The sequence below is a fragment of the Anopheles coluzzii genome, chromosome 2 (assembly GCF_943734685.1).
Source record: "Anopheles coluzzii chromosome 2, AcolN3, whole genome shotgun sequence".
Taxonomy (NCBI): domain Eukaryota; kingdom Metazoa; phylum Arthropoda; class Insecta; order Diptera; family Culicidae; genus Anopheles; species Anopheles coluzzii.
In genome coordinates this window covers 21,079,409-21,100,637 of record NC_064670.1, presented here as the reverse complement: position 1 = coordinate 21,100,637, position 21,229 = coordinate 21,079,409, and the positions used below count along the sequence as shown (strand labels likewise).

At 46.5% G+C, this 21,229-nt stretch overlaps 1 protein-coding gene across 4 annotated transcripts in view; it reads left to right on the top strand.

Moving 5' to 3' along the window:
• The window catches only part of LOC120950021 (tyrosine-protein phosphatase corkscrew), a 34,108-nt gene extending 13,463 nt beyond the window's left edge, over positions 1-20,645 (top strand). The window contains exons 1-10 of one of the 4 annotated variants that reach the window (XM_040367738.2): positions 1,874-3,119; positions 9,914-10,076; positions 12,796-13,123; positions 16,295-16,614; positions 16,707-17,183; positions 17,252-17,342; positions 17,413-17,602; positions 19,196-19,315; positions 19,626-19,690; positions 19,792-20,645. In XM_040367738.2, the coding sequence (XP_040223672.2) occupies positions 2,575-3,119; positions 9,914-10,076; positions 12,796-13,123; positions 16,295-16,614; positions 16,707-17,183; positions 17,252-17,342; positions 17,413-17,602; positions 19,196-19,315; positions 19,626-19,690; positions 19,792-19,856 (2,364 nt within the window). In that variant the 5' untranslated portion in view covers positions 1,874-2,574 and the 3' untranslated portion in view covers positions 19,857-20,645. Of the gene's footprint in view, positions 1-1,873; positions 3,120-9,231; positions 9,448-9,913; positions 10,077-12,795; positions 13,124-16,294; positions 16,615-16,706; positions 17,184-17,251; positions 17,343-17,412; positions 17,603-19,195; positions 19,316-19,625; positions 19,691-19,791 lie in introns of those variants that run through there. The other 3 variants (XM_049605303.1, XM_040367740.2, XM_040367739.2) reach the window with 3 other exon arrangements.
• Positions 20,646-21,229: the final 584 nt, after the last annotated feature.

Here is a 21,229-nt window from a genome sequence, read left to right as displayed (position 1 = left end):
TGTTCCGGTACTGCGCGCTGCTCCACGACAAATATAATAAAAACACAAAAAACTTGGGGAAGGTACTCGCGGTGCTTGGTGTCTGGCGATTTGTACCGACGGGTAGAGCACAGCGATTGCACGTTACCCCGACACGTGCGAATAACATCCAGCTGTGCGCACCACCAAAGTGTCCTGGCATTTCTGTGTGCCAAGAAATTGCATTTGCAAACCCCGTTGGCGAACGATGTTTGATGTATTTATTTGCAACAATTTGATCGATTTTTCCATCCACGCTAATTATGGGCTTGATTATATTCATGCTTATGCTTGGGGGTAGTAGCATGAAGTGTGTATGTGTGTGTGTATTCTCGCCCATAGACAACAAAGAACACGAGGGCGGAAGAGGACAGAAGATCAATCGATAGGAACACAATTTTGGCACAATAAAAGCTGCGCACAAATGGTGGTCGCACACCCAAAAGTGGACAAACAGTTTCATTATCACCTCACGGTCGTGCCATAATGGTTGTGTGCGTTGTGGCAGAATTCCAGCACAATAAAATGCTCCGATAAAGTATTGCCAAGAGCACAAAAAATGTAAATAATAGTAGCACAACATGAAAAACTGACCAAAAATGTTGGTAAATTGTTGAGCAAAGCGGCAGCACTTTGCACTGGTAACATCACTCTATAACGCATTACACTTGTTTGTTGGGGAAGCTCCCACTAGATGATGTTGATTGGTTGGTTGATGAATGGGGATAAGTTGAGCGTTTCTAATTCTAACGCAACCGAACACCGATATACTCCAAACGGGCAAGTTCAAGGGCGCAGCGTTGATGTTTCCTCAAACATGACAAATTAGTTATTAAATTATTTTTTTATTAAAATGATAAAGAAAGCTTACACCGAAGCTTTGTAGGTGTGTGACTGGTGGGTGATTGTGCTTTGTTGTAAAGATCTCTCCCCGCTGGAGGTGAAAAGCAGGTGACTTTGACATGTGCGAATTGACCGTAACAGACGTGCCCCTTGGCGACAGCTGTACACCACAGTCGTCCTGGCCCGGTAATGGACCGGTCACACACATTTGCCGAAGGTTATTTTTACTTACATTCAAGTTGTACAATCATTTTTGTACGCTGTCGAGTGAATAGAAGAAGAAAAGGTTCGTACAACACCGAACAAGGCGACATTTCTTTTCCCAGGCCTTCCCCGTGTCCCCCTAACCACTTTTTTCGAGGGCGAGTTTGTGCATCATCGTCTCCAGCAAACGTTCAAATTACATTCGCAAATTGTAAATCGCTCCGACAAACACATGTGTGTGTGTGCGTGTGTATTCCACCGTCCCCGACGAATCCCGTACGAACGAAGAGATGAAACTTTTGCTGCTTTGGGGAACGACACATTTCACGGTTCCAGCCCGACCGTTGACAAAAACAGCTTAAAATGTGCGCGAACGAACGCGCTATCCAAATTCTAATGCGCCACGACGACGCAAAGCAACCCGGGCCCGCGGGACAGAGCCGGTACGCATTGCGCGAAGCGGTTGCTTTTTACGCATTTTGCATACCTATGTGTATGGGTGTGTGTGTGTGCACAACGCCCCAGCACACACCTGTACCGAAAGCGTTGGGCTTGCTGCTCCAGAGCGAACGTGTGAACGCGACACGAAGTCATCGGGCAGCCGAGAAGGAAGGGTTTTACGTGGCGCAGGGGTAACGACGGCTGCGTTACGTCGCGATCTGTCGCGAGAGCTTGCTGCGGGCTGCTGCTATGTGGTCGCTGTATGTGCCTATCGTGGTCGATGGATCGGCCGCTCGCACCAACACACCAATGCGGGCCGAGACAAGCAGCCGATGCCGAGCCTGAGCTCATATTAAAATGACAAGCGATCGACCGCGATCGGTTTAGTGCGGCGGATCAAGTTCAGCAAGCAGCAGCAGCAGCAGCAGCAGCAGTTAGCAGCGCATCTCTCGAAGACGAGGCGACAGTTCGCAGTCAATTCGAAGCAAAGAGCAGCAGCATCCAAAGAGAAGCAAACTAAAAGTTGTGATCATTTTGACAATTTTTGTTTTGTGACACGGTCTTAATAAACGTGAAAAAAGGGAAACACTGTCAACGCAACTGTTTGAGCGCATCGTACACGGATTTAGTGGCAAACACGCTCGGTACGACAGGCCCTTTCGGTGTGTTCAGTTCTTCAAAAAGACGCAAGAAAACACGCTTCACTTTGTAAAAATCGAATCAAGAAAGGTTAAAACTTAAACGTGATCATTTACCATACAAGTGCTAGTGTCGTCCTGTACCCAGTGTGTGTGTGACAATGAGTGGAGGATTCTTCTTTGAGCACATCGTCGAGTTTCTGCTTCCGAAGCAGCCCGCCCAGCAGGAAGCCGATGTGGCGAAGTGTACCGCAGCAGCCGCCGCCCAGTCAGTGATCAAGAAATAGTGTTCTTTCCACTGGCTGTTTGACAGGCTACGGCTGACAGTTGTACCAGGAGAAGACTAAAGTATAACTATTGACAGCGTTTGAGTGAACAGTGAAACAAAAATCGAAGCCTTTTAAAACACAAGTAGAAGAAAAGAAAAACAATGTTGAAAAAGTACGTGCTCAAACTGACCAACACCATCGGTACGGTCGACTACCTCAAGCGCCGATCATCCACACCGACGGAAGTAATCCGCCAGCAACAGCAGCAGCAGCAACAGCACCAACAATACCAGGAAAATCTACCCCACTCCCAGAAGGGCCCCGGGTTGGGCAAGTTTACGCGCAATGGGCGCAAATGTTTGCGTCGCCGGTTCTCCAGCATCTCGTCCGCGGACAGCGGCATCCTGGAGGAGATCGACCAGGAGGACGAGCTGCAGGCCCAGATGCAGCAGCGCCAGGAGCAGCATCAGCAGCAGCAGCAGCAGAAGCAGAGGGAACGGCTCGAGGAGGACCCACTGGAGCACGATTCTGCCCTGACGACGCCGGCTTCGGAGGAGGTCGACAGTGGCAGTGGGACAGTCACGGCCACGGCCACCATCCGGCTACCTCCGACCACCCTCGATACGGCGCTGCTAGCAGTGCCGGTCGCACAAATCATCATCTCGACCGCGATAGCGGAACTCCGGAGCGCACTGCTGTTCTATCCGTTAGTATGCAAGGGTTGGGAAACCCGGGGGGTTTAGACTTCAAGTGAGACCAGAGTATATGTGTATGTGTGGTTGTATGACAATGGTTGCTCCGGATGGCCACGTGCTACTTACTTAGCCGCAAACCCCAATTAACCAATTTGTGTATTGATCGATCCAGCGTGTCCAGCCACAAGACAGCCGTCTGGCCCGAGAAGTAGCCCGAGGACGAGATCTCCCTTCCCTTTAGCCACAGGAAACTAGTTTAGCGTTCGGTCAGTCGCATAAAGCCGCTTAAAACGCGCCATAACACTGGTCGAGGGGATGCTAATAGGGGTGTGGATTTGTTTTTCTTTGGTTTGATCGTCCGTCCGTCGTGTTTTACGGGGATCGCCTGCTCTATCCTCGACCCCGTTGTCTGAGCGGTGGCCATCGAGCCTTGGGGGAGGAGGAGCAGTGTGTCGCTCGGGCGGGTGGCAATGTTATTGTTGGATAAATATTACACTTTTATAGCAGCGCCTGGCAAGCTCCCATTGATTCCCTGCGCAAAAGCTGCGTTGGCGTTTGTGTTGGTTTGTGTTGTTGTGTTCCTTCGTGCAATTATTATTACATATTTCGTTGGGATTACTAGTATGGTATGTGTGTATGTGGTGCCTGTTGAATGGGAACGCAATTACGCGGCAAGGGGGTTGTGGCCGAGCTTGTTTGTCCAATTTTGGCGAGGACGTCTTAAGCTATAAATTGGTTCATTTGTTTGGAAAAAGGTGACAGACAGACAGCGGGAGGACAACAGCGCATTTTACGCATTACTCTCAACAGCCACCCACGCACTCTCCCACAACTACTTTCAATTTCGCTTGAGGCAGAGTGCGAGTGAGCCCAGTGTATTGGCGGGGACAGTATAGCAGGCACGTTTTCTTGCAGCTCACTACTGGAATACTACTTATCGTACTTGCTAAGTACGTTAAATGTTGCTACCACTGGCTCTTCAAACCAGCTTAAGCCAGTTGGGTACAACAATCACGTAGAAAACGCATTTTACGCTAACGCCGCTTGGAAATGTCGTAAAAATGGCAACGCGTCGTTTTGCGTACCCGCGTCTAACGAGATGCACAGCATGTCGGTAAGGGATCTTGACCTTATCGACTTGTTTTTTTGTTTTGCTACAACGTTTTTTAAGACCTTTTTTCGGGTATAAATTGTTCATAAAATGATCAAAATATTGATCATCCCTTGATATTGATGATCCCTCGGGATGTCATAGGAGTGACATTTCGATTCGTGACCTTCGGCAGCCATTAGTGACGGCGCTCGGACACAAAGCATCGTACATCCCGGCCCTGTGAAGTTGAAATTATCACGCGATCCCAAGTTATCCCCCGGGGCATATGCGGTGTGTGATAGGCCCTTTAGCCTTATGCAACCCCTGGTGCCGGAATGCGTTTCCTGCGAAATATTATTTCCATAAACGTGACGCTGCTGTTGCTGCTGTCACCTTCTCCATCCGCATCCCTTTTGTGGAGGATTTGGAGGGATACCTGTCAATCGACAGTGTGTGTGAGTGTGTGTGGTGATAGAATAACCAGTGAGGGGGAATTTGTTCCGGGGGAATGCATCACACCGGGGTACAGGTAATAAAGATCGAAGAGGAGGATGCTTGCTGCTGCTGGTGATCGTCGTTTACCATGACGGAGCGGTTATTTTACCTCCTTTGCATACTGCATTTCGTTTGCACTAGATGGATGGTGCATTAAATGCCACTGGCGTGAGCGTCATGAGATGATGCCATATTTTTGCCGATTTTTCTAGCATGCAAAAAGGGAGAACTTATCTCCCCGCTTCTCAATCCGTCGAGGTTCGTCGCCTGTCGTCGGCTGAAACTTCCCGAAACCGTTCGTTTGTAAATTGCCGCAATTGCGTCAACTGCCAGGTTCATTTCGGGCTGGGTGTAAAACTATTAGAGCTAATTCTTTGGCTTTGTTTCTGGTTTGCAAAATTACAGCCTGTAAAAGCTGTACACTGTAAAACTGAAGTTAAATATGGAAATCACGACAGAGCGATGTAAAAATCCACCGAATGGTGCCACCGCCGCTAAGTAATTCCGGTCGGCCATGAGTCGTGAGGATGGATAGGGATGGGGTGGGATGGGTGAAAGGGTTTTGACTGAGTTATGTCTGTGTGTGTGTTTGTGGTAGCTAGAACCTGTTCGTCCGCAGAGTGTAGCTCTAGCGGAGCCCGAAAACACGAGCATTAGAATATAATTGCCATACATCAGACTAGAAACCTTAATTCATTTTATTACTACTCCATTCTTTGAGCACACACACACACACATTCCTTCGGTGGGCAATCTGCCTGAAGCAATGTAGATCACGCGTACAACGGCTACACTATGGGTAGGAAAACAGCGGCACGTTTCTTACTAATGCTGAACAAACAGTGGCGGGACACTCCGTCCGAACCGAGACTACTGCTCTGCACACGATCCTTTTGGTCTTCTGTGCTCCTCTCGCCTGCGGCTGCTTAAATAATGAATATTCAATCGTGCACTATTTGAATTGAATGCCCACAGCGTGCGCTTGTAAGGAGATATGGGGTTGTGGAAAATATTTTCTTTACTTACGGATTGAGGCGAAGCGTGGAAGAGAATCCCAGATAATGTGGGACAGAGTGGTACCTTTCGGTAAATGCATTAAACGTGGATGTAAATCCATTAATTGATCGACATGCAGACAAGCTACAATTAATGATTAATGAGTAAATGGTATGTTCTAATACTTGACTATATTTTAGCGACTTTTAATAAGAATCGTCCACCTTACAAGTCACACGAGAAGTTCCTTTAGTCGTGTTCCGGACACAAAGCCAGCACACACACACACAGCAGTTAAAAGATCATGATGATCTCATATGATCTCCAGCGGGGGTGGTTGGACCGGGGGCTCACTGATGAGCGCGGGAATAATGTCTCTATATCGACTTATTCGATGTGTCAACAAAATGTCACCGTGTGCTGCTGCGTTGTTATTTACCTGTTTGTTCGCAGGGCAAACAGGCTACCGCAAACGATTGCGCTGGTGCTGGTAGGAGAAAACAGACGCTAGCCCATCTCATTTGTGCGTTGTTGTTGTTTTTTTTTAATTAATTTAAAATGAAGCTTTTAGCCATACCACTGGGGGGGATGTACATTTTCTCTGGGACGTTACAATTTGTGCTAATTTTGGGGAGGGTGCAAATATGTGTGGCACGAGCTTGTCATAATTACCAACGAAACGTTAGCATTCCGTCAAGCGCATCACGGATCAGAATGGTTCTACGTTTATTTGCTTGCTCTAACGCTTTACACAGGGTGTTGTGTTTTGATTGCTGTGCGGATGAAGAGAAGTGTGTCAAATTGATTTGATTGGCAACACATTTCACGCAGGTGGAAAATGCGCACGAAGACACGCTAAATGCGCCACGCTAAAAAGCGAAGCACTGAGAGTAAAATGTGTAACACCTGGCTATCGGGTGGCCCTTAGCTGGTGGGTTGATTGATTGAGCCATGTGCAGCAGGGCCTGCCTTCCACACCACAGACGACGCGGTTGTGTACAAGGCGTGTTCATCTACGGATATATATACATGTGCGTACATCGACGGGCCTGTATGCCTCGATCGAACCGAAAGCGCAAGAAGTGTGCACACACAAAAAACCGGTAAATTACGCAAACCCCGTCACCAAACCCTTTTGATAGAGTGCGCTTTCCTCCCGCCGGGCGTCTGTCGTCCTCTGCGGGGTGTGCATTCCAGCAGTTTCCTGCCCACCCGAGACGAGCCCACGGAAGCCTCAAGTGAGCGCTAAGATGATTCGGGCCTTTGACACGTTGTGTTCACACACACACATTTACTCAGAGAGAGAGAGAGGGAGACAGTGGGGTTTAGGGATGGAAAGGGCTGCTATGAATCCTAGGGGTTGATTACTTACAGCGACCGCTGTAGCAATTGTTGATGCATATGCTGGTTGACGAGTCTGTCAAGCGCTCCGTCTGAAACTATGTCACATTATGACAGATAAATATTCATCGTAAAGTGACGTGTGTGTGTGTGTGTATATAAAAATATGTATAAAAAGTCACTTTTTTGGGTAGTTTTTTGTAATGGGGTGACTAATTCCTCCGTCGGTACGGGCATCATCAGCACTCACGTGCTCTGTGGAAACGTTTGAAATAACACCATCGAAAGTACGTCACTTTTTTTTTAAAGGAATTGTAGTTGTCCATGTATGGTAAAAGTTCCTACTGACTACGTTTGGAGATGTCTCGCTCGCACTACATGCGAGGCTTCGGCTGATTCACTACATCAAAGTGCAGTGCCAATCAAGTTGGGGAAAGCGGGGCAAAATGGGCATGTTAAGCAGTTTACTGAATATTCCTTTAAATATGCCACAAAACACAATTTTTCTTTCATTATTGTATGCCTCCACCCTTTATCTATGGATTGAAATTGCCACATTGAAAGAAAACAACTTAAAATCATGAAAACAATGAAAAATAAAAGTTGATGTTTTACGAGAAGCTATTTTGACACGCGGGGTAAAATGGGCATAGCCCTGGGGCAAAATGGGCATATGTAAACAAACTGCGAAACGTCAAAACACTGGGGCAATATGGGCCACAACAACGGCGCTTAGGTGATGGTCTATGCTTTTGCGCACGTTTTGTGAAATGTATTTTCGTTCTATCTTTTGTTTTGCTGGTCAGAAAAGCCCTTAAAATTCGTCCAAAAATATGTTATCGACATTAAAACAATTTTTACACGTTGAAATCTACAAAATTGAAACTTTTCAAGCTGTGGCTGTCATCATTATTGAGGCGACAAATACAACACCATAGCCTCACCAAGCGCTAGATGTCAAAAGCATCTGCCCATTTTGCCCCAAGCGTAACTGTCCATTTTGCCCCACGTGAAGCATTTTTGTATTTTTTGTTATATTAGTAAAAATACGAATTCAATCGCCTTGATTGCTTCAGACAAATTGTAAAGAAATATCATATCTTTAAAAATATATCATGAAAAACTTCAACGCATCCCTGTGACACACGTTTAAGCTTATTTTCGAAGTGGCAAAAATTACATCAATATACTGCTAAACCTTATTTTGCATTTTTCTTAGTTATTTGTTATATAAGGGTTATGAAACTTACATGGTGTTCATAGAACACTCTAATGAATGCATTTTTAGCATTGGAAAGTATCTTTGTAGTCAAATAATGCTTAAATAGAGGGTGCCCATTTTGCCCCACATGCCCATTTTGCCCCGCTTTCCCCTTCTTCCCAATGACTCACTTGCCGGCGTGCTGTCGCCACCATCAATATGGCCAGCAACTTCGACGCAAAACAAAACATGCAATCGTCTCTTCTAGCCAGCACTAATCCACCTTTTACCACCTTAAATAGGAGGGCGGTTTGCTTTTAAGACATGCAAATGCATGACAACTCATACCTTCTTTACTGTGTGTTGTGTCACACACCGGTACCGCCAGGTGTGAAAACGATTTATACTACACAACTTCAACATGCCTTATGGCACGTTATTATCTTACACACATTATCCATAAAGGGTATTACGTGTTTTACGGGGAACCACCCTCGCGTAGATCGCGGTGAGATGATTCCGTCCGGCACTTCCGGTCACCGCGGTTTTAAGTAGGCGTCTGTGAAGCGCGAAACCCTACAAATGTCTCACAAGCGAGCAAAAGCGCCACCGCGAAAGCTTCAGCGCGAGCTTTCGTCAGCATACAACAACCCCGCGCGATGATAGAGGGTTGATAGTAGAGGGGATGAAACAAAACACGTCTCACGTGTTTGTGTGTGTGTGGTTGTTTGCTAACGTTTTGCGCATTTTATGTTTTTTCCCCTGTGTCGTCGCTCGTTTGGTTCGATATGTGCGTGTGTTCGTCTTGTCCGGCAGGCCGGTACGAACTTCAACATGGACCAAACATGGTCACGGAAGGACCTCGGTCAGGGGAGAGAGGGGAGGGGGGGGGGGGGTGTGGAGATACCCGAAGATCGCGCAACACCCATGCAACGTACTTCGGGTGTAGCAAAACACGGGCCGCGATTGCCGAGTTCGCGCGTTCGTCCGCTCTCGCGCTGTCGTCAGAAAGCTTTAGAATCTTCAGCTGTGTTTACTCGTCTTCCCGTCAGTCGTTCTGTGGCTGCTGTGCTGTGCTTAAGCACCTAAATCGTTTGCTCTGTGCATTTTTGTCTCTGTGTTAGTGCTGTTTTTCACAGTTTTCGAACAACAAATTGACCGGAAAGTGAAGTTATTCTGTGGAGATTGCATCGTTCATGCAACCGCTCCTTACGTAGGTGGGGCACGGTAGTGCAAGCATTCGACTAAAACAACCAAGAACACACACTTGAACTTGAACTTCCTTCTTCAAACGGGAAGGGGGGGTTGGCAGGTGTGTGCAAATAATAAAAAAATAAGTTAGATCGTTATTTCTGTTTCGAAAACTCAGTTGCGTCGTTGATGTGGGCGAGTTGAATTTGTTTACGGAATTATCGATTAGCGCGCGGCCGTGCTGCAGTGGTGAATTGAGTTCTGGTGCCTAGTGTGGAAGCTGAACGGCACAGTGAACAACAACCTTCCTTTGCCGGAGGTGACTTTTGTGATCGTAATTTATTTCAATCAAAGTGCGACTAATTGCTGGTTAGAAGTTGGTTAGATTTGAGATTTTAGTTTTTTGCTTTTTTATGCTTCTATAATCCAACGTCGAACGTTTGCCTAACACAAATCCCTTTTTGTTTCTCTTCTCCTTCCATTTGCAGATGGTTCCACGGCAATCTGTCCGCTAAGGAGGCGGAAAAGCTTATCCTAGAACGTGGCAAGAATGGTTCGTTTCTAGTGCGTGAATCTCAAAGCAAGCTCAGTGATTTCGTGCTCTCGGTCCGGGCGGACGATAAGGTGACGCACGTCATGATTCGATGGCATGTAAGTACGAACCCCATTTACATACATGCATGCCTCCAGGGTGGGAAAAGAATATATGTGCTGCGAAAAGTAGACAGAATGTGTTAAAAGGCGAAAAAGGGCCCTGCAGCGGGATTAGTACCTTTAAGTCACTGGACCGGAAACAACGTGCCCATGTGTGTGTGTGTGTGTGTGTGTGTGTGTGTGTGTGTGTGTTTCTGTTTGCAGAGCATGACGGAGCCGCTCTTATGTTAATGCTCTTCCTTCTAACTTATGTCGCGACGCGCCGGATGACCTTGGCACTAGCACGACGACGGTACGACGACGACGACAAGTGACGCATAAACCGTTGCCGATTTGGTAGCCGATTGGTGTACCCAAGGGAGTAAACAGTACGGTGGAACAGATGGGCAGCCAAACACAAACTCACACACACACACACACAGCCCAAACTGGGGGATGATCTGTACGGCCCTTCTTCCAGTGGCCGCCGAACATGGCACGACGATGGCGACGACTGAAGGTCTTTCGCCGTGTTTGTAGTGATTTAAAACCGGCAACAAAACGGTTCGATTGTGTGTTGCCACTTTAAGTTGTTCGTGAGCTTTTTTGTTGTTGTTCTGGTTGTTGTTGCTTATCCTTCCTGCCCCGACTTTGGTGTGTTTCGCCAAGCGAAATAACAAGGGAGGAGTTTGTGTTGTGTGCACCTTTTGTTTATTGCCGATTGGGGTTTGAACCGGTGTGGGAGATAATTTACAACTTACAGCAATTTAAAAAAAAGCACTTCCCCGTGTCCTTCTTCATTAGACTTGCCTTTTTTTCGTAACGTATCAGACAGGTGTAAACATATATACAATCATATTCTCTCTCTCGCACGCATCGCAAGAGAAAATCGATTCATTGGAATGGTTACATAAATTGCAAAAAGCACCAAAAACGCCATTCGCCTGACTGTGCGTTGCGTTTCATCGCTATAAAAAGTCTGCCCGGGCGGGTTGGATGCGATGATGGAAATTATGCTAAACGTATTTCCGCCAACTCGACGTCTGGAACTGGATCAAGGTCTAACGAAGAGCAATTAGGTCTAACAGTGTGACAATGGCGGGTAAAAACAAACCGGATTACATTAGTGCATTGGTGTCGATGACGGTGTCATATGTGGGGCTTCTTTTTTAGGCCGATTTAAGTTTTTCGGCATTGTTGTTAGGTGGTTGCATATGCGAAGCATAAACCGTGCTCTCTGTGTAGGGCTAATGATGTTGAGGAAGCAAGTTTTTGAGGTACAGTAACGAATAGTACGTTCAGAATTCGCTAGTTGAACAGCGTTTCCAACTATTGGTTTTGTGCTGGCTTCAGTTAAGTATCCGAGAACCATTAGTATTCGGCATTTTTCTTAGTAGACACATGCAACTTAATCCCGAGTTGTCTTCCATGCCAACGCCTGGTCTTTAATTGAAGCTTCTATCGTACGTGCAGCTATTGAATTCAAATTGTATTGCCTTTGTCATTAGTACGCATTTTGATCTACTTTTCGCGTGACACCTCAGTAGTGCCACGTGTAGAGCTCGATCGTGCAACACACTTATCGAAAGTTCAAATCTAGCCTGAGGCGAGTTGTGCATATGTTTGGGTTTTGTAGAATGAATATTCGAAAGGTTTTTACATACTTTTCAACAACCAAGGTAGATAAATATACTATAGGCTTTTGAGGGGGCGCGACTACTAATAATGACTCTAATTCTGACCTGGTCCTCATATTGAATTGTGATTTCTGTCGATATTAGACAGTTGTGGAGAGAAGTCGCTACTGAGGAGAACCTTCTCTTATAAAAGGCTATGCTTCTTCTCCCCGATCAAATACCCATCAAATACTCTATACAAATACGTTTGTAACCCATCAAATACTCTAAGTAGTAGTACCTTATTAACAACTCACGGACGAGTTTTTACTCCCTTTTTAACTCCCACTCCCCTATGCAGACAAAGACCGAACAAGGTGTAGTAGTTTGATCATACGGGAGCACAAATAAGGCTCAAGAAAAGTATTGAACAGCGAGAGTGAGTGACAACAGACAGATCATATTTTAAGCACACACACACACATACAAAGTGATCATAAAATTATACGACGATTAAGCAAACGTGACAGCGTCGCCGGCGCAAGGTAAAGCACTCTTTACTTACTACCATGAAGGGACAAACGGTGGCGTGCAAAAAGCGGGAGAAGAAAACGATCATGCACTTGGCGACAGCCTTCGAATTAGTCATAATTAAATCGTTTATCGGCACCGATTGCTTCTGAACGTGGCGGCTGTCCACATTTTACCCGCAAGAGTCCGCCGTTGGTGCGCCCGGCGTACTTTCCACTATACTGCTCTGACCGGAAGTGCACGTTTCGTGACACAGACAATTCATCAGTCACAGCCAGTCAGTGTGCTCTTCCGCTTATATGGTGGTTGTAACGATCGTCCATACCCACAGAATGATGACGCCAGCCTAACCATGGATAGGTCATCGATTGCAGAATGACAAATTGATTGAATAATTAGTAACCACGAGTGTAGCCTTACCCTGTTAGAAGAGTGTGCTGACGTGTCCTCATGTGACTCATATTAATTTATCAGAATTATTCAACTTTCATTCTCATTCCACACATCTTACTCCTTTGCTGGCAATCCTTCCTATACTTACGTGTGAATCGTTTCTTTCTTTGCCTGTTCTTGTTTTCTGCGCTTCTCAGGAGAAAATGTACGACGTCGGCGGTGGGCAAAAGTTCGCAACCCTGTGTGACCTGATCGAGCACTACAAGCGCAACCCGATGGTGGAAACGTGCGGCACGGTCGTCCACCTGCGGCAGCCGTTCAACGCGACCCGCATCACGGCGGCCGGCATCAACGATCGGGTCGAGCAGCTGCAGCGCGAAAACGGGGGCCAATCGTACGGGAAGGGCGGCTTCTGGGAGGAGTTCGAATCTCTGCAGCAGCAGGAGTGCCGGCACACGTTCTCGCGCCGCGAGGGCCAGCGGAACGAAAACCGGGCCAAGAATAGATATAAGAACATTTTACCATGTAAGTATACGTTTTGCTTTTAAAATTGATCTAATCCAACCCACTCCAATCATTAGCTTGGGGATTTGGGAATGAAAGGGAAAACGGAAATTGGAAGGTAAAAATATCAGTTTTCAATTGCAAAACATGAAACGAGGATCTTGAAACGTTCCGCTGCTCCGTAAACAACATCACGTCAATGTGGACGATTCTTTGTTACGTTGTTCGGGCGCGAAACGGTAATTAAACTTCGGACCAGTTTTGCGACAGCTCTGCCCCGAGTGTCGGGGTTCTAAATGTTGAATCAAAACACACCATCGGAGACGGAGACCCACGCAGCCGCAACCTCCGCAGAATTATAAACCTGACGATCGTTTGTGTGTGACGACTCGCTCGCTCGCTCGCTCTGCTGCCTCGCGTGTGATGCGTGTTAGTGTAGTGGGGCAGATAAAAAAGGCATCTTTGAAAAGTTGACGCCAGGTATCGCCCTTCCCTTTTCCTCCCCGAAAAACCCTCCGGTTCCGGTCTCTCTCGACGTCGCAAAAAGGCATCCAGCCAACCGGTCCAGGCATGACCATATAAGCGAGAATGCGCGATCCGCCACCTCGCCGCGGCACCAAATGTACGCGGAAGAGGGTAACCCTCCCGCGCGGGCCTCGTGAAGGATCTGTGACTACGAATGCGGGTTGCTCGCTATTTACATACAGATAAAATGTCAATATTTCAATCTATCGCGCCCACCCCGCTCACTCTCGGCCGGACAAAAAGCGTCGCGTTTGGATGCAACGGTATCGCGATACTTAATTGCAAGCGTGCGCGGGAATGCTAATGATCGGCAATCGGAATCTAAACACCACGACCAGTGTGTAGTAGGATCGTGTGAACAAACTCGCCCAAGTGCAACATAATCGACGAGAGCGGGCGAACGAGCGCGCGCGCCTCCCTATGTCGTCTGCCGGCGTGTGAATCAGGAAGCAATCGGTCGAAGCGGTTTTTCATATTTTGCAAAACATGGCATCCGTTCAAGGGCGGCCGCGGAAGAATCAATAAGGAGAGGGAAGGTGCGCTTTGTGAACTATGAAATATGCAATAGTGTCGTCGACAGCTCTCTCTTTATCATCATCATCATCATCATCACCACCGTAAGCTTTTGAGGTGTCATTCTTTTTATTGGTAAAGAGGAGCGCGCTGGGGCATCCTCTTCTGGGTGCGCAATCGATTGTCGCATTATCCTCTCGGAAGGTCACGGGTATGGTCAAGGTTGTTGTTGCTGTTGTTGTTGTTAGAGCCGTGACAACAGCCAGGAATAGCCCATCCAACCTCCTCCAAGCAAAACGTGCTCGATCGATTATTGTGAATGATGATTAGGTAAAATTGGTTGCAACGAAAACCGTCTGCTGGAGCCCATTCGGCGGCCGCCTCCAATCAGCACTGAAAAGTGGACGGATAACAATCAGAACTTTAAGTGGCCTCTCCACACACACACACACGTTAAAACACTCGAGAACCCTGACTGCCTGACGTGTGTCGCACATGTGTTTTTTGTCGCAAATGGCCGGGCAACTGGAGCAAACAACGAAAGGTTGACATACGTTACGTAAATGTCGGTCAACTGAGAATTGAGACACACACAAGGGGGGGGGGGGGGGGAGAATGTAGGGACAACACACAGTGGTTTGCAAGTGGTTTTCATTTCACGGCAAACTGTTTCTTCCATCTCCGGGCAGCGGTCGTCGAGGTGCGATAATTAGATTGCCAATCAAGCTTCATCATCATCATCATCATCGTCCGTCGTGTTTTAGCATCACAATGAGAATAGGAATCGTCAAACAATATGGGTGGCACAAGGGGGTCAGGTGCAGATGCAAATGCAGATTTGAAAGTTGTTAAACAACAGAACGATGAACAACCGAAACACAGGTTGATTGTTGTGAAATTGAATTGTTGTGAATTCGATCTAAAGGAGAGAGATGTGTTCTGTTGAATTTCTACATTGGAGAGCAAACTTGACACAGAATGTAAGCTTGTATTTCGTTTATCTCTAAATCGAGGTTTTTGTTGTTGCTAGAAACAGAGAGGGAGAGAGCTTAGAAAGATTGCTTGGTACCAGGAAACATGTTTTTTAATGTAAATGTCCGGTACATGTAACCAATTATTGACCAGCTTTTGCTTCTGTACACGTCTAACATATAATCAGTGGTTAAAGCAGTTCAGCACCAGTAACTAATCGAAGATACAGGATCAATTACCAGTTGATTGTTTATGATGCTATCGTACAACCAGATAATACGGAGAAGATAACATATTGAGCGGGATAACACGCAATGCGATCGCAGAATACTAGTTACGTTTAAACGTTGGTTGTGTGAGACTGTCTCGTGGTTCTAAGGTAAGGGCCTTGGTCTAACGCGTCACGGGTTGTGCGTTCAAATCTGGTTTGAACCCGGAACAAAAGAGCGAATTTTACTGATATCAGAAACTTTTGTTAGGTTTCAAAATTTAATGTTAACAAAAATTAACATTAAATACGTATACGGTATTGAAGGAGAACACAAACAATTAAAGTACTATTTTATAAAGAGCCAATACATCACCCACCCTTGTCCTTTTCTCCCTTTTATATATACTATCTTATGTCTTTTTTGTTCACTTACAAGCAACACATTATTAAGTGGTAATCTTTCTCGTTTTGCGCCTTTTTACGCAAATGAATAACGCCGCACGACAGACGAATGATTATTAACAAATACAAATGTCTTGTGAGCGCGCACACACATCACTGTCGGGGAATTATTCTGCCTTGAGCAGATCGGAGAAGGGTGTTGTCGGGCTAGGGAACATAAGAACCTGTTTCTTTTCCTACAACACTGGCTGCAAATATATCTGTACCCCTTGACGCTGACAATTTCCGGCGTCGAAGCGACGATTCCGCGCAATTAGTGCGCGCCCAACGTCCACATTCTTGCGTGTCGCATTATTCATCCTGATGCACACACCACCAGCTTAACGTGGGTGGGAGGAACGGTTCAAGTTTACCATCCACGACTTCTCACTACTACTACTACTGCCGAGCGGGGGAAAGTTAACACTTCCCTTCAGCAGTATAACGACATTTAATTAATCGCACCGAGCGGAATTCCTTTGCGGAAGCATTCCGTTAATAAATCCTTCCTTTCTTCTCCCTCCCTCCAGTTGACCACACGCGCGTGAAGCTGAAAGACGTGGACAGCACGGTGCCGGGCGCGGACTACATTAATGCCAACTACATTCGCCAACCGACGGAGGCGGAACAGAACGACATGAGCTCGTCGTCCGAGAACCTGGCCCAGTCGGCGGGTTCGGCGCTGAACAACGGGTACTCCCAGCCGAACGCCACCAACAACAATGGCACCAACGGTAACAGTGCGTGCCAGGGCTACAGTGCCGGTTCGGTGGCGCCGACGAAAAACTGCTCCAGCTGTCAGCTGCTCAACAAACCCTGCTCCCAGTGCTCCCTGAAGGCCAGCAGCGAGGTAGGGCGTTGAAGACTTTCCCCCTTTATTTTCCCCCGCCTCGATATCGATAATAATGTGCGGTGCTGTTTATCATCGAATTACCGTTACAGATGAAGCATAAACGCAACGAGTCGATCACCTCGCGCATGCAGCTGCAGCAACAGTCGCCCCACAAGCGGGACGAGAAGGACATGTTCAAGACGTACATCGCGACGCAGGGCTGCCTGACCAACACGATACAGGACTTCTGGAACATGATCTGGCAGGAGAACACGCGCGTCATCGTCATGACAACCAAAGAGATGGAGCGGGGCAAGAAGAAGTGCGAAAAGTATTGGCCCGATCCGCAGCAGAGCAAGGAGTGGGGCCACGCCCGGGTCCGCTGTCTGAGCGAGACGAGCACCGCCGACTACACGCTGCGCGAGTTTCTGCTGTCCTGGCGCGGGCAGGAGGATCGCAAAATCTACCAGTACCACTTCCAGGTGTGGCCCGACCACGGCGTACCGGCGGATCCGGGCTGCGTGCTCAACTTCCTGCAGGACGTGAACACGCGCCAGGCCCAGCTGCAGCTGGAGGGTTTGATGCCGGTAAGTGCAGCACGACGACAAAAGCACAGGCGGATTGGAAAGCTTACGTGTTTGCTTGCTCATTTTAGGGTCCCATTTGTGTGCACTGTTCGGCTGGCATCGGGCGGACGGGCACGTTTATCGTGATCGATATGATTTTGGATCAGATTCTGCGTCAAGGTAGGGAGCTTCACAGCGCTTCCCGAATCGCCCATCCTTTTTAAACACACGCTCCGGTTTTTGTTTTTAGGTCACGAGTGTGAGATTGACATTCAGCGGACAATTCAGATGGTGCGCTCGCAGCGTTCCGGCATGGTGCAGACGGAAGCTCAATACAAGTTCGTCTACTTCGCCGTCCAGCACTACATCCAGACGCTGCTGCAGCGGAAGCAGGCCGAGCAGCAGAGCCTGCAGGTGGGCCGCGAGTACACCAACATTAAGTACGTCGACGAAATCTATGTCTAAAGTAACTGTTTAAGCGCTTTCGAAACTAACTTAGCGTTACGCTGTCCCCCCCCCCCCCCCCCTTCTACGTACCTCCGCCTGACCCACGTCTGTCCGTCTGTGTAGCCGTAACCTAGAGCGCGTGTGTTTGTATATCCCCCATCCGACCCCACCCAAAACCCCTCCCTCCCTGAAAGAACGAGCTACTACGTTTGCACCATAAACGGGTAAAAGAACGGTCTTCACGACGGCCCCTGTTGTTGTTGCTGCTGCTACCTTGCACTGCTCGCTCGTCGATAATTTCTCTGCCGGGTGGTCATGCTAAAACAGTGCAGAATGTAAGGGCAACAAAGCATTAGGAGGCCAGGGAAAGGGATCAAGGGATTAGCTGGAGCGAACGGTATGACGCATAGGGAACGACCAGATCGCGACCAGAACACAGCGGAAAAGAAGCGCGGGGGAATATAGTTGTAAATTGTTGTACATTGTTCGTGCTACGCAAAATTCGTTCTCGTGTTGCGTGTGTTGGCTTGTACACCATCGTTGTGATATTACTGCTACTACTATAGTAATTTAAATGGCTTTCCTTCTTTTTTATCTCCATCCATCGCACTCCTGCTCTGTATACCTTAGTGTTGCGGATTTGTTTTTGCTTTCCATAACTGATTGCACGATTAAAACAGTGTGTGATTGTTTAAAGGTAGAACGGGGTAAACCATGTGGTCGCTTGTGTGAGATAGAGATTGAGAAAATGGGGTAACGTGTTTTGTTTTCTTCTATCTTTCGTTTGGATAAATGCGGCAACTGACGGTAACAAAATCGGAAAGCAAATTAGAATAAACACATTGAGGCCGAGCTGAGCTCTGCAGCAGCACGTTAAATGGTGTACATTAGTGTTGAGATGTACATGTACAATAAAGTGTATCATTAGCTATGGTATTGCTCCTAGTAATTCAAGTAACGAGAAGGATTAGGGAAGCGTCTCTGCCACGATAAGATTATGTGCACCTTTGTGATTTTGGCTTTGCTCTCTGTACAGTTTCTAGCGCTAAGATGTTTCCTTAGTTTTTGGGCTCCAAATCGAGCGTTGCAGCTAAAGTCAAGCGCAGTTGCATCCGAAAGAAAGAGCGGAAAAATGTTTCGGAAGATGAAATGCTTTTCTGTGCATTGGTATTGCTTCCTCCGTTGTTGGATTGTTTTAATAAGGCATGTAAAAGAGCATATGTTTTGTATATCGTCGAGTGTAAAATTGAACCGTACTAAGATCGGATATTTAATTACAATTCACATGAGATGAAAGAAAGGCGGCCTTTATTCATTTGGAACTAAACTTTAAAGACATCATTAGAACAATAAGTTACTGCTTGTACGTTTTGTTACGATGTGTTACACTACTTACTGTAAGATGGACTCTTCTCGATTGCCTTCTCATTGTCTGTATCCGTACTCTTTCCACCCTTTTCCATATCTGGTAGCCTATCAAAAACTAAGCGAGTGCGCTGAGCGCTCCTACTCTAATTACATTGCAAATTTAATGTTTTACCGTCTTCTGTACTGATCCCACTTTACCATCCCACGTGTACGAGCAGATATGCATGCGACTCGAATGATCTGCAGCGAACCCAGCTACTCCCATCGCTGTCAACATTAAGCTTAAACACAAGACAAGACTTGCAGAACAATCGTATGCAGCACAACCACACGATTAGGTATAATTGCGTTACAACTGTGTGTTCTCGCTGTAATTGGCCGTGGTTTTGTGTTCCTTTTTTTTTTTTTGATTTTGTATTTTATGCTACTTTGAAGCTGTGTTTGAAGTAAAATATTATTGATATTAGGTTTACCCCATGCAGTTACAAAGCATGTCTTGCGATATGGTGTTTTTGTTTGTAGATCATTTTCATTTCGTTGTTTTCTAGTGTTGCGTTACTTACTTACTAGTTTTAAGTGTTAATTATGTTATCATACTCCCTTGCACCGCGCATTACTGACCCACCTTTGTGTGTGTATTTGTTTCAGGTCGACATCGGACTCGCAGTTGCCATTACCGAGAACTGTGAACGATCTAAATAACTCACTATCAGGTAAGACAATCGCAGCAAAGCTACCGCCCCGCGATACTGTATCCCCCAAAACACCCCCAACAATTAGTAATCTTAATTTCATTCTTCTTTCCATTTCGCAGTATATGAGAACATTCGCAAAGAAGCTGTACGAGCACCACCGCCTACACCACCGAGAAAATCATGACAAATGGATTTTTAAAACTTATAAGGCAAATGCTGTGAAAAACAAACAAACATGAAACATGTGAAAACTACCACCAACAATCTACATATACACACCCCTTACGGGCATTGGTTGGTCCATATACATCTATTCTCTTTATTCTGCTTGTTGCGAGAACCGCTGTTGCGAACCGTCGTAGTCTGTGCCTGTGTTTGCATTGCGACCGTGGCGCTAGCCAAGCGGACGGAAACCAACTTAGACGATTCGTCTATGCGCGCACGGTGCGTCAGAAGTGCGCATTTCCTGCGCGACCGCACCGTCGTCCTATATGCGTGTATGCAGCCCTGGAAGTGCTGTATATGTTTCCATACCACTTGTTTTGCTATGACAAAAAGGGGTGTACTACGAGGTGTGCTGTGTTGATCGGTCACAGTGCCTCTAACCTGTGTAGCAACAGTTGTGTGCGGCAGCTGACACACGATCGATCACTGATCCACCTCTTAGCCCATCAATGTCGTCCTGTTGGGTAGCAAATGTTACGGCATTTCTGTGTTATAGTCGTTGTAGATTGAGTTGTTTTAGAGGAGATGCGTTTCATTGTAAAATACCTGTACAGCAATGATGTGAGCGTTTTTTGCGTTTTTTTTGTTTTGATTCTATTTTACGCGTCTTCGCGACTCCTTAATAACTGCGCCAATACCGCTGTGGCCGAGTTTTTTTGGGGGGGATCGATAGCAGCATGGATTAGATGCAACTATTTCCAACTATTCTATGTGCATTGAATGTGTAGCGCTGCTTGTTTTGAAACCATCGCCGCTGCTAGACCATCGCCAACCACCAACTCGGCATAATCCTCGCCACCGATTGGCCATGGTTTAAATTGTGTAATGTTGAAATTTAAGTATAAAAAACGCGGACTTAAGATGAAATGGAAAACAACACTTTAGCATGTTATCTATGTAACGTGCATCTAAATAGAATGAAAAAAGAAGGTAAAGAAATAGAATAGAATAAAACGAATTAAATTTCTATCGCTGATAGTCAAACACACACACACACACACAAACTTACACTCACACATACATATATCCATTATAGATACACACTTTACGTTTGTCTTGCTCTAGGAGGGAGGTATATGCAAATCAAATCAGTAACGGAAAATAGACTTCTATTTTTATAACTTGAAACATTTATTACACAGAGAAAGAGCGGGCAGAGAGAGAAGAAAAGCGAAATATTGGATAACTATTGTTGCTGCATAAGCATGCAAAGGCAAGAACACTATTCAAAAGAGATTATGATATAGTAACAACCGGAATACAGGAAGTAAAAGAAACAAAACCAGTCCGCCAACTGTGTGCAAAAGCGAGAACGGGCCAATAATGGTGGGA